The sequence below is a fragment of the Salvelinus alpinus genome, chromosome 28 (assembly GCF_045679555.1).
Source record: "Salvelinus alpinus chromosome 28, SLU_Salpinus.1, whole genome shotgun sequence".
NCBI classification, from domain to species: Eukaryota; Metazoa; Chordata; class Actinopteri; order Salmoniformes; family Salmonidae; genus Salvelinus; species Salvelinus alpinus.
Window position 1 is genome coordinate 36891812 of NC_092113.1, and position 13774 is coordinate 36905585.

At 41.9% G+C, this 13774-nt stretch overlaps 1 protein-coding gene across 1 annotated transcript in view; it reads right to left on the reverse strand.

The window, feature by feature from the left end:
* Positions 1-6252: 6252 nt before the first annotated feature.
* Positions 6253-13774, reverse strand: part of LOC139557801 (myb/SANT-like DNA-binding domain-containing protein 4) — a 128784-nt gene continuing 121262 nt past the window's right edge. Inside the window, exons 2-12 of the mRNA XM_071372998.1 lie at positions 9592-9973; positions 9216-9286; positions 8952-9128; positions 8800-8861; positions 8631-8717; positions 8502-8543; positions 8260-8433; positions 8145-8180; positions 7492-8046; positions 7099-7210; positions 6253-7004 (exon numbers count right to left, since the gene is read on the reverse strand). Coding sequence (XP_071229099.1) covers positions 7969-8046; positions 8145-8180; positions 8260-8433; positions 8502-8543; positions 8631-8717; positions 8800-8861; positions 8952-9128; positions 9216-9286; positions 9592-9749 — 885 coding nt within the window. The 5' untranslated portion in view covers positions 9750-9973 and the 3' untranslated portion in view covers positions 6253-7004; positions 7099-7210; positions 7492-7968. The remainder of the gene's footprint in view (positions 7005-7098; positions 7211-7491; positions 8047-8144; positions 8181-8259; positions 8434-8501; positions 8544-8630; positions 8718-8799; positions 8862-8951; positions 9129-9215; positions 9287-9591; positions 9974-13774) is intronic.

Below are 13774 nucleotides of genomic sequence, written 5' to 3' on the forward strand. Positions count from 1 at the left end.
ACGCTTGGTCGAGGGGTTCATAAACGACAGGAATAGTGACTTGGAGATTTTGAGCTCCGACAAAAAAAATTGTTAGGGGTAAAAAGGGCTTCCATCTAAGGAACGCCCCACTTACTAAAAGATTCAGGGTAGTCTATGACAAGAGACTGCTATTGCCTGACGGGACCACATTGCCCTTTGGCTACTGACTTATGCTACAAGCCCCCCCAGTGTGTCTTAAAGCTTAAGATATAATGACTGCTGTAGCTGGTTTTGACCCCCGGTTGCAACTGCCATTTTCGTCCTTAATCGCAGGCCCATCAAATAGTGGTAAAACTTGTTTTGTAAAAAGTATTTTAGAGAATTCTGAACATGTGTTATCTCAAAAGCCTGATAATATTGTGTGGTGTAATTCATGTTATCAACCTCTGTATGATTAATTATTGAAGACAATAAAAATCCAGTTTGTTGAAGGAATATCTGAATCTCTGTCTGATGATGAACTTCTCCCTCCTCATAAAAACAATCTGCTGGTTTTGGACGATATGCTATTTGCAGGTAGCGAACATCCTGAAATTGCACAAGCTTTTACCTAATATACTCATCATAGAAACCTGTCAGTGCTTTACTTGGTGCAGAATGTGTTTCACCAAGGTAAAAATAGCCGTACCATTAGCTTGAACGACAATTACATGGTTTTGTTCAAAATTCCTAGAGACAAACTGCAAATTAGCCCTCTAGCTCAGCAGATGTCCCAGGGAAGGAAATACTACTTTATGGAGAGCTATGAGGACGCTACCAAAGCGCCATTTTCTTATTTAATCGTGGATTTAAAAGCAAATACTCCAGAACACCTGAGGCTACGAACCGGTCTGTTCCCATGGGAGTGGCCTGCTGCGTACATTCCTAAAAAGTAACCGCTATGTCTCTGCGTTTAAAAGGAAACCTGCCCCTCTTGAGAAGCCTAGTTGGGTCTACAGCTAAAGAACGGAAGTCCATCTTGGGTCGCTGTTCTTCAGATCTTATATTATCCCTATGTGAGATTGCTTTGAATCATCTTAAAGGACGCATTCCACTCACCCTGACCCAATTGAAAAAATTAAAGAGACAAAAGACCGCGATCAAACTCTTTGCCAATAAAAGGGCCAGTCTTCAAAAGAAAAGACATAGCATACAACAGTCTGGGGTTTTTCTTCTACCTTTACTAAGTGTAGTCGTGCCCTTCATCACCAGCCTTATTGCTGCCAGACGTGGGGGGTGAACACCGAGTGTGATGGCCAATAAAATGTATTTGGTGCCACAACAAGAGTTGGATAGACTTAAAAAACAAATGCAGGGTCCTGAAAATATCAGACAAACAGCGGGAAATGATTTGGATACGACCATGAAGGATATTTTGAACCGAAAAGGATTGAACCCCTATGATAAGATCCAAAAATACACAAACCTATTGCAAAGGTATTTGGCCTTGGTAAAACAATGGGAGAGATAGACCAACCATTTAACATTTTCCCTACCGGACCCTTTAAAAGATGACGAGCCTAGCGAGAGCCAAGCCCCTGTAATGCCTGTACCTGCGATCTTACCGGTTGAAGATGAAATGCCTGTTGAAGATAAAGTTATGCAGGACATGTTGACACATGTTCCGGCACGTAACAGGAAACATTTTAGATACATTATGAACAAGATAAAAGACTCAAAGGGGACCGCTACTTGGAATGACAAAGGAGAGTTTATCCTTCAGGGCTCTGTTGTCAGGGGTTCACATATGCTTGACTTGCTTAAAAGTACCACGGCTGCCCACAAGGTGGCTGATGACAGAAGACCTCCCGGGTGGCGTCAGTTTCTTAAGGCCCTGGCAATTGTAATAAATACCATTTAAAATAACACAAGCATATTGCTATTACATTGTTATAACTAACTTCTTTCTAAGCAGGGTTTCTCACACACCCAAAGACAGATGGCAGGCACAGACCTTTCATAAACACTGATAAGGAAAGGCCTTGATCAAAAGAGTGCTTGGGTCCGCATTTCACGAGATAATGAGACACACACACATACTCAAGGACAGAGGGCTGACTACGCACACACAAAATCTCCTGTTTTAGCTGAACATTTGATAACAAAGAACTTTTGCTATAAGACTCAGAAGGATGACGCCCAGCTCATCAGGACCAATCTGAGAAGACAACAACCTGTCCAGAACCAACCAAAGGACCAGAACTTCCAGACTCAACCTACTTTCTGTGTTGTATAAAATGTCTATACATTCTGTTATCTGAGCTTTTTTCTGGAGGTTCTCTATGAGCCAAAGGAACGAGACCGTATACGCTTGTACCAGATATCTTTACTCATAATTAAACTGTCGCTTGTCATACAATTTATCACCTTGTCTGAATCGATCCTTGACCGGCTCACCCTTCTCCATATCCAATTATCAACACAATCCTCAACATTCCCCTCTCGGGTGTACCCAACTATAAGCTACGTCAACAGATTCAAGCTTTAAAACAAAAACCTTCAACGAGATACAGCACCCCTAAAGATGCCCCAACAACCCCGCCCCCCTATGAAAGGGATGATGATAACTCATTTACCCCCCTAAACGTCTCAGGACCTTTTCCTAATCCCGATCTCTCTGGGTGGTTAGACTTTTGAATGACTTTTGAATGCCTATGATTAAATTCAATACATTTTATTTGAAAAAATAAGCCATTTAAAACCCTTGAGTCAACTGAATACCAGATAGGCTACCCACTGTTGAAACACCCATTTACCAGATATCAACATTTTATGACACCCTGGCTAATTGTTGCCTTTCCTAGCATGTAGCCATAAACTGTGGACATTACATTTTGAACTGAATACCAGATAGGCTACCCACTGTTGAAACACCCATTTACCAGATATCAACATTTTATGACACCCTGGCTAATTGTTGCCTTTCCTAGCATGTAGCCATAAACTGTGGACATTACATTTTGGGAGCTTTATACATTAAATATTTGTATTTATTTGAGAAAATATTTGATGACCGTTCAGTTCCACTAAAAACTGCAGCAGAAAGGGCTGAAAATCCCTCTTACTTTGGGAGGAACAGGGAGCTAAAGCTGAGACTGGGGGAGTGAAAGCAGCAGCTCCAACATCACAGAAGAAGATCTAATGAGTGATTCATTGGTGATTAGGTGACCTTTAAAAAATTTACAAACTAAAAACCTAATCACTTTGAGTAAAACCAGTAAACGTACAATGTACCAGTCATACAATCAAAATCAATATCTCTATAGCCTATACTCTTTAACTAAAGTGCTTTCTTTACGTAGGGTTTTGGGATTCATGCGTAAGTGTACAATAACCAACATGCAACTTGGTTGCCAAACATATAAACTCATCAAAAAAATAAACATCTTCTCACTGTCAACTGCATTTATTTTCAGCAAACTTAACATGTGTAAATATTTGTATGAACATAACAAGATTCAACAACTGAGACATAAACTGAACAAGTTCCACAGACATGTGACTAACAAATGGAATAATGGGGGGGGGGTCAAAATCAAAAATAACAGTCAGTATCTGGTGGCCACCAGCTGCATTAAGTACTGCAATGCATCTCCTCCTCATGGGCTGCACCAGATTTGCCAGTTCTTGCTGTGAGATGTTACCCCACTCTTCTACCAAGGCACCTGCAAGTTCCCGGACATTTCTGGGGGGAATGGCCCTAGCCCTCACCCTCCGATCCAACAGGTCCCAGACGTGCTCAATGTGATTGAGATCCGGGCTCTTCGCTGGCCATGGCAGAACACTGACATTCCTGTCTTGCACGAAATCATGCACAGAAGAGCAGTATGGCTGGTGGCATTGTCATGCTGGAGGGTCATGTCAGGATGAGCCTGCAGGAAGGGTACCACATGAGGGAGGAGGATATCTCCCATGTAACGCACAGCGTTGAGATTGCCTGCAATGACAACAAGCTCAGTCCGATGATACTGTGACACACCGCCCCAGACCATGACGAACCCTCCACCTCCAAATAAATCCCGCTCCAGAGTACAGTAACGCTCATTCCTTCGACGATAAACGTGAATCCGACCATAACCCCTGGTGAGACAAAACAGCGACTCATCAGTGAAGAGCACTTTTTGCCAGTCCTGTCTGGTCCAGCGACGGTGGGTTTGGGAGGGACCATGGGCATCTTTCGTTTGGGTTTTTTCAGAGTCAATAGAAAGGCCTCTTTGGTGTCCTAACTGTGACCTTAATTGCCTACTGTCTGTAAGCTGTTAGTGTCTTAACGACCGTTCCACAGGTGCATGTTCATTAATGGTTTATGGTTCATTGAACAAGCATGGGAAACAGTGTTTAAACCCTTTACAATGAAGATCTGTGAAGTTATTTGGATTTTTACAAATTAACTTTGACAGGGTCCTGTTAAAGGGATGTTTTTTTGCTGAGTTTATATACGTGCCTTTTCACAATTCTCCCACTATGTCAGACCTGCCTGCATAAGTGTCATTTTTTCATCTACTTTTAATACAAACAAATAAGAAAATGCTCATATGTTGCTAATAGTAGCATTAAAAGTATGTCACTTGCAACTGGTCTGTTCAGGATGAGACAACACTACAGAACGTTCACATGCCGACGGCCATATCCCCCCTAATTTCAATAGGAATATCTCCAAGTTTGCAGCTTAACACACAATGGCTATGCATTAATCTTCCCAAAAGATGTCATGGGTCATAATTGGGTCAGCATAATAAAATACTACAATAATCACTTCAATCATTCCGTGTCCATACTTTTGATGATTAAGTGTGAGTGCCTGTAGATTCACAGCAACATTATTTTTCAACTAACCTGTTTCATCTGAGCAGATGGGAGAATCAGTTCTTGTACTCAAGTACAAGTAAAGTATCCCTCTCGAAAATTACTTGAGTGAGAGTAAAGTAGTAACTGGTCAAAGTACTCCGTACTAGTTAAGCATTTGTACATCTCATACATAACAAGGAATTGTTGACTTAAAAGCCCATGACCAATGCACTCTGAACCACTGCTCCATCAGGATGCAAATGACTTGAAGACAATAAATACCAAAAAAAGGTTATTCTTAACTAATCACACATTACAGTTTAACAATGTTTAAATCGGCAATCACCAGGTGAAACAACAAATTGTACTCCCCGCCAATGGTTCTGTAAAAAGCAGAGGGATGGAGCCGAAGAAATGTAACCATAGTTTAAACCATGTTTCAAGGCTATAGTCCAGTGGTGTCAATCTCATTCCATGGAGAGCCTAGTGTCTGCTGGCTTTTGTTTTTTTCCTTTCAATTAAGACCCAGTCAACTAGGTGAGGGAATTCCTTAGCAATTAGTGACCTTAATTCATCAATTATGTACAAGGGAGGAGCGAAAACCCACAGACACTCGGCTCACCCGTGGAATGAGTTTGACACATGCAATAGAGTGTAGGTTTACATTTACTTTGTTTACAAACATTGGAGTAGAAAAAGCTTACATTTTGGGTTCAGGGGCCTGTTGCACAAAACTAGGATAAGGGATTAAGCCAGGATATCTTGGTGATCCTGGCTCAATTGATCCGTAATCCGGTTGCACTAAAGATGGATAGGGGGCAGGAGGATATGTTATGGTATAAATTACCATGGAGATTTATTCTGTGGAGCTAGCCTGCTCCAGACCAGGCTAAATTCCAGGATCTATTTAATCTCATCCCTAATGTCAGTCAGCAGTCACCACAAATGGAAACCAATAGTTATTTCACTGCTCACTATACATTGTTATCACATATAACTAGACCCACTGTTATTATTTAAACGTTTGTGATCATTAATTTCAATGATTTTGGATAAAAAATGATTTTTAGATGATGTTGCTATCATTAGATAATTTACAGTTTCCCATAGACTATAAGGCTATATATAAAATGATAGAATATTAGGGCCACAGAGGGGAAAAAAACACAAGTCATAATATTGTAACCAGTTGTTTTAAAGGAGGACAGTTGTTAAAATGACAGATGTGGGGCATTTTGTGAAATTGTACTTCAGTATGGTTTCATAAACAAAGACATGCTGATGTGCCAGAATATTAAGTATCACATTGTCATAAGTATCAAAACTGTAAAAACAATATGTAGCTTTTCTGCAGAAAGAACCAGCCTCATAAATTTATGACTTTATCCTTTTTCTTCAGTGTGGCCCTAGTACTCTGTCATATAAACAAATACACATTCCATATGAATATAAAAACACAATATGTAACATTATGTTCCTTTATTGAATAAGGACAAAACAAAGCAGGTAAACCATCAGCTCCTTTCGAAACTGAAGTCACAGTGACTCTACAAGATGGAAAGCACAGAATCCAAGCATATTATACAAAATGATACATACACATTCAAAGGTCTGTATATAACACACCCTGCATGTCTGCACACTAAAATAAATGCAGGACAAATCCATACACATCAACTGAACAGACAAATGAATGGATGCAGTAGCCTCCCTGCAGCCTTGTATTACACACAGTATACCGCACAAACATCATAAGAGGCCAAATTAGTCAAAAAACGAACCCAAAAAAACCCAAATTCCTCTGCCACCGCAGGACATATTTAACCAAAATTGAAAGCACACATACTAACTAAAATAATTCAACACATATTGGTCCCTCAGCAGCCGACCACTGTCGTCATCAGGGAAGATTGCCGGATTGTCCCAGTCCATGGCTGGTGGCACTCTGGGGGCCCTCTCCTTCCTCAGGCAGGCCACATTGTGGAGGACAGCACAAGCCACAGTAATATCACATGCCCTAACAGGGCTGACCCTTAATTTGTGAAGGCAGTGAAAGCGTGCCTTCAGGAGGCCAAAGGTCATTTCAACTCTGGCCCTGGTCCTGGCATGGGCATGGTTGTAGGCCTGCTGTGCTTCCTGGGGGTCTGTGAAAGGTGTCAGGAGAAAAGGCTGGCAGCCATACCCCCTGTCTCCCAGCAACACACCAGAGAATTCACCTGTCAACACAAAATCTCATCATTACTACCTCATAAACACAGTGATATTCTTGACACAGCCATGATGGTTATAAATAGGGGTTGTGTGGCTTACCTTGTGATAGGCACTGATAGATTTCAGAGGCCCGAAAGATTCTGGAGTCATGGACTGAGCCAGGCCATTTTGCCACAACATTGCTGATCACACAGTCAGCATTGCAGACCATCTGAAATCATAAGATGAGGAATATTACACCAATCAATGCACATCACTGGCAATGCAGAGTGTTCGTCAATGGACAATATCAAAAAGTTATGTTCACCTGAACATTAATGCTGTGAAAGGATTTCCTATTCACAAAATCGGCCTCATGGGCACCTGAGGGGGCTTTTATCCTTATGTGTGTGCAGTCCACTGCACCAATGACATTGGGGAAACCTGTCACACAAAGTAATGAGTATCCTACTATGTGTTAACAGTTGTCCTGTAATTTGTAGATCCTCTTACCTGCAATCCTATAGAACTCCTCTTTGATGTCACAGAGTCTTCTGTGGCCAGGGAAGGAGATGAAGACATCTGCTAATGCTTTGATAGCCAGACACACACTCCTTATTGTGCGGCAAATTGTGGCCTTGTTCAGCTGTTCTGCATCCCCCACTGAGTACAGGAAGGCTCCACTAGCAAAAACGCGCAAGGCCACACAAACCATTTGCTCCACACTCAGTGCATGGCTCCGTGCAGTGCGGTGCTTAATCCTGGGACCCAGTAGTCTGCATAGATACCTGATGCCATCTGCAGAAAACCTGTATCTTTCATATAGATGGTCATCAGGGAAGGCCAGTGGGTCCAACCGGTCCCTGAAGACCCTTTCTCGCCTGAAGGCTCTCCTCAGCACAAGTGCTTCTTCATCCACCACATCTCGCACGAATGGGCATGCCATTGTCAGAGCAGAAAGGAACACACAATTTTGGGCCTTCATATAGGCTAGTGGCCACACCTGGTGCTGGGGGGGTGGGCAAAAGAGGGCGATGCCTTATAACGATGACTTGGTTGTACTGATTGCTGGGAAAATAAAAAAAAACTTAGAAAGATGCCACCGTCCTGTGTGCTCACAATAAGAGCTCATATGTCATGGCTCACTTGACTTTACGAGAATATACCTCATTTTTATTTTGAGCTGTGTCATCTTCTTGGAGCTGGGGGAGGAAAGAAAAATAATGATTAATACATTTGTGTTACAGTTAGCATACAGTGTACATTGAAGGCATATCTCACCTCCCTCTCAAGTTTTTTTATTTCAAGGTCCAGTTTCCTAATTGTCCTCTTTTTTATTTCGGACTCCAGTGCAAGATTTTCCATCTTTTTCTTCTTGTACTGAATGTCTATGTCTGCCAGTTCTATTTGGCGCCGGAGGTGGTTGCCATACAACTTTCTGATAGCTTGTGAGCTCTGTGAACACAATACAATTAGCGCAGCTGGAATTTGGCAGGATGTGGTGTCCTTTTATTAATACGCACTATGTTGCCAGGCTGGTTTTCCCACTGTATAGCATCTGGGTCCTGTAAAAGAAATTAGATTTTTTGATTTTGATGAGGACTCCTCACCATTGTAGAGTAAATAGTACTTTCACAGTCTTAACATGATACCTCATGCCTTCTAGAATCCAGAGAGATGGTCTCCTCCTCATCATCGTCTCCATCATGTGCTGTTGCTGCTGCACTGGGGCCTTCACCCTATCACATTTAATCGGATTCATATTGAAGCTAGTAGACAAGACATGCCAGGCCTACAGTATGCCTTTGATGGAGTACTCACTGGATCAGCATCGTCTGGTGCTTGTGCTGGTGGCTCTAACAGGAACACAGTGCTGCCAGACACTGCAAGGCAATAGGTAAACCAAAGTCAGACAGTCCAAATTGATTCAATATGAATGTGGTTGTATCCCATGTAGAGATGGAAGGACATACCTTGAATGAAGCGGGTGGCATCTTGGGAGGAACCTATGCTCGTCTCTTTCCCCCCAGGGATCCCCTCTAAGACGGGCCTGCCTTTATTTAGCTCCAAGGCCATGTCCTCTGCTGGGGTAAGGTCAGCCTTTGGTGACCCACCACCCGTGCCTTGTCTGTGGGTATTCTTTTTCACTGCTAAAACAGTACAGACAATGTGTGAGCAGGCACCTTCTGGGTACAATATATGCTTGTGCTTTGTTAAATATTAGTCAGGGACCATACCATTCTGCAGAATGTTCTTGTATTTGATTTTGACCTGCTGCCATGTCCGTTTTGGCCCGTTCATGTTTAATCTACACACACACACACACACACACACACACACACACACACACATTTAATGGAGTCACACTGCAAAAAATTACTTGGTATTTTTGTCTTGTTTTCAGTAAAAATATCAAAAAATTTATCATAGCTTTATACAGTGTGATGGAGTTACTTTACACAATTTCACTCATATCTGCAGTGCATTTCAATTAAAAATTTAACCGTTTCATAATTACAGTACAACTGCATTTTTGGAGATGTGAATTAAATATTTGAATTGTAATTGTGATGTTTCAGCGGAGCGGTGAGTGTGTAATTGTGCACTACTTACGCATTCAGGCGGTCTGCAATACTTTGCCACGCTTTTTCTCTTTGCTTTATCACTGTGGCGGTGTTGCCTTTCTTCTTAATTATATCTTTTACCTCCTCGTATGCCTCCATGAGGATTGGTGCTTCCGACGGGTAAAAGTACGCGGCTCTAGTTGCCATGGTAAATCAGTTAATCTGTGATCTGTGGCGGGGTCTATTTGAGTGAGCCGTGAGCGCGCACCTATCCAGGATTGGTTTCACCTGGCTTAATGAATCCGTGTCTGCTCATCCTGGCTTGGTCTTTGTGCAACCAATTAAGCCTGGACGCACATGTTTTGGCTTCATTGAGCTCAGCTGAGTCATTTATCCCGGATGTCTTAATTCTACTTTTGTGCAACAGGCCCCTGATGGGGTACAGCAGTTGAACTATGTTCATGAGGCATTTATAAATTATATTCTTCAAGAATACAAAAGTGGATGTAGCAACTGCAAATTGGCCATTTAAAGGGGTGCATCGGACCTGGTCATGTAACCGGGCAAAAGCAGTAACAGACGAGCGCCCTTCTCAAATATGTGCCACATTGTCAACAAGAAAGAAACATAAAAGTTTATTTTCTATAAAATGTATGTTCAAACAATTTTCCTTAGGAAGGCAGATAAAGCACATATGCAAAACGAATGGAATGACATTTTTTCCTGCCCCTTTGGTATAAAGGGTCGGGAGACAGGCGCAGGAATGCGTTTTTTAAAATTTTATTGTACCCAAATTACAGCGTGCCGAGTAAAGGCACGGGGACGAAGACCAAACAAACACGTCTACAAAACACAGGGTTGAACCCAAACAAAAGCGCAAGGAGTACCTCGAATACATACACGGGGCAAGACCCGAAAACACAAGCACGCAGCACGAGAGCCAAAACAAACACAGCACAGGTACTCACACGACCAATGGACAATGGAACAATAATCGACAGCCCAATGGAAACCAAAGGGCACATTTAAACAATTACTAATCCATGGGAATAGGGACCAGGTGTGCGTAATGACAGTTCTGGAGGCATCTGTGACATCACTCAGTGCCCACCCAAATGAACACCTTCAGTCTGTGATAGATTCCTCATCACCAGAGCTGTAGTGGACGCTGTCATAGATGTCATCTAGGTCCTCTTCCAGGAGGTCATCTATGAAGTTATTTCCTAGGAGGGAGGTGTCTTGGCCCATAGCTTTGCTGTATATCAGTCCTGGTGTCCTGGTGTCTTCTGAGGCTGCTGACTCTCCTCTGAAGCATGGAGAAGAGACCTCTGTTCCCAGCTTCCGACTGATTCAATTGCCAGCTTAACACCAACAATCGTAATGTGTAGGGTAAATACAATGAAGTATTCCTTAAATACAATTACAGGGTGCCAATATCAATTGTACATATTAATGAAAGTTCGCCTGCTTAGGTCAAGTGTCACATATGAGCAAGGTCTTGCACATTCTCCGATTCCCTCTTCAGGCTTACCCAGTGCTGTTTAACTTCCTTTAGGACAATTAACTCCACCTCCTTCAGCCGTCTCAGGAGCATCACCCGGTCAAAGGCTATTTTCTTTGTGAGTAGGTCAGCTGTAAATTCATAAGAATGCAATGTGGATTTGTAACTTTAATGTCAGTGCTGTCTATGTTTGCGCAACTGAACAAACCCAGATAAAAAAACAGAAACATAGTTATTGTGACGCACAAACATACTACATACTTTGTCCATGCAGCTCCCAAGGCCAGATAAAGCTCCCAAGGCCATGCAGCTCCCAAGGCCCTGCATGAAGGTCTGCGGAAAGGGTCTCATCTGCAGATGGTATTGGTGAATCTGGTACAAGGGTGTTGTACTCCTCTATGGCAGCTGTCAATTTGGCCTTTTCTTCCAATATCTTTCTGCGCAGAGGGTGTCTTTTCTTGCATCCATCTGACATCAAAACAAAAGGAGAATGGAATGATTTGTTAATTTGCATGGCTTTGAAATGAGAGAAATTAAGTGTGTGCAATTCAATATTCATGAAATGTAACAAACCTGTCTGACGATAGAGGTTCTGTTTCCTTTGTTTGATGCTAAGAAACAGGACTTCAATTGTCCTCTAGTACCTGTGGACCATCCATGTTCTCAGCTGTTTCCTCTGAAATACAATACATCTATAAATTAACACCATATCTCCAATGGTGAGTAGTTGCACTCACTTCCTGGAGGAACATAGGGCCTGTGAAGGTTTCTGCAACAAAATATTTGTTATGTGGTGGGTGAGTGAGCCCCAAACTGGAGGACCAGGGAATGTTTTGTCTGCCTCCTACCCTTCCATCTGTCCGGCTTGATTGCACCTGCCAGTGGAATACACCCTCTAAGGATTAGCTCTCAGGGTCATTGGAGTACGCAAGCCTCTCCACCATGTCAAGATGACAGTCCAGGAAAGTTACAATTAGGATAATTTTTTTATTTGTATTGTCCAGTTGTACAGAGTCTCATCGTCTACACCCAAATCACTCAAACTTGTTGAGAGTCTGGGTCTCATCCTGAATTTTTGCTGTTGTCTGAGAATTATGACAAAAAGAAAAGGAATAATAAATAGTTTTAAAATAAATGAAATGCATAGATATAACACTTATAAAATAAATGTATTGATCCACACAGTACACCTTCAAGTATCTTCGGGACAATGCTCTGTGCAGGTTCTACTTCCTTCTGTTCCACCCCATGGCCTGGATGGTTAGCATGTCTGTTCTTGCTATAAAAGCCAAAATAGAACTCCTTATTCCAGATAAGTACTAACAGAGGTGAATAGTAGAAGAGTATAGGTTGAAAAAAAACATGGGGGGGGGGTGGTAACAGGACAGTGGTTAGGTTTCTAAAATCTAGTTGAGGATGCTGAGCTACCCCCTGTGTTCTCTACAATGGAGATCAGAAGTTGGAGATTGAATGTCAAAAAGAAGCACTTGTAAAGTGTGTTGCATTTCTGAACAGAGGGAAGTGGTGTAACGACCCTGGACTTGAAGAGAGAGGATTACCATCTCTCCAAAATTATATGTTTTTATTGGAATAGTATAAAGAGTCTGTCTTTGAGAGTCAGATGGCCCGAGGCCAGTCCCATTTCACAGATTAGAAGATACACAGGAAACGTACATGTTTAGTCTTTGTATGGACACAGGTCACAAAGTCAGACGCATCCTCATCCTTGCAGATAAATACGCCATCAAAGAATCCTTTGTCATCAGTCCTTAAAAGGATACATGAAATACATTATATATGACACGAAATATCAAATCAACCTCAGTAACTGATTGTGGGACACTTGACAATGTTGATAATTAATTTCATTACAAACTCAAAACATTTAAGCTAAAAATGAGCTCAACTGCGTTTGAAGACTTTCACACTGGACAAAGAAAAGGCAAACCTTGTTTGGATTGTTTAAATTATATAGAGTACGGTGTTATTTGATCTATTATGAATAGTTTTACATACCCTTTTTTTAATCGATACAGCTTATTTTTCCCGTCCACTGACACTGCAAGCATGCTGGGTGAACAGGCTGGGCAGTCAAAGTACTGTATATCACAGACCTGGTCAATTTCAGAGCGGCAGTACGTCCACTCAAAGAAGCTATTTTGAAAAGTGTCCCCACATATCATTCCGTTCTGTCAAAGGAAAAATACATATGGGAAAGATATGAAATAACTTACAACAATACTATAAACAAAACGTACTAAAATTCACTATGGCTGACTGGATTTGAGTTGAAGCAGGGCCAGTGCATAGTGACTTTAAGCAAAGCAGGTGAAAGCCAACACAAACGTAGGATGAATACTTATGTTGTAAAGAGCAGGAAATATTGGATGCAACAGGGGTACAGATAAGGGGCATGGCAGGACAGTGGTGCAGGAGGCTAACACATACTGTAGCAAGAGACCTGAAGTTTTAACGTAGTTGTAGTACTGGAAATACATTTTGTTAAAACGCTTTGTGTAACATAACTTTAACATATTGTTAACCTGAAGTCATAAATTGGTAACGCTGAGTATAATTTATTGTTACCCTGCCAAAGTCAGTTCGCTGCTCCCAGATGGGACGTTCCTGGGGCTGACACTTTCAGCTCCTCTAAAGAGCTGAACATATCTACCTGGTATATCCTGTCACAGTTGACAGTGGCAGGCCAGTACCCATTCTTTATCAGATCTGC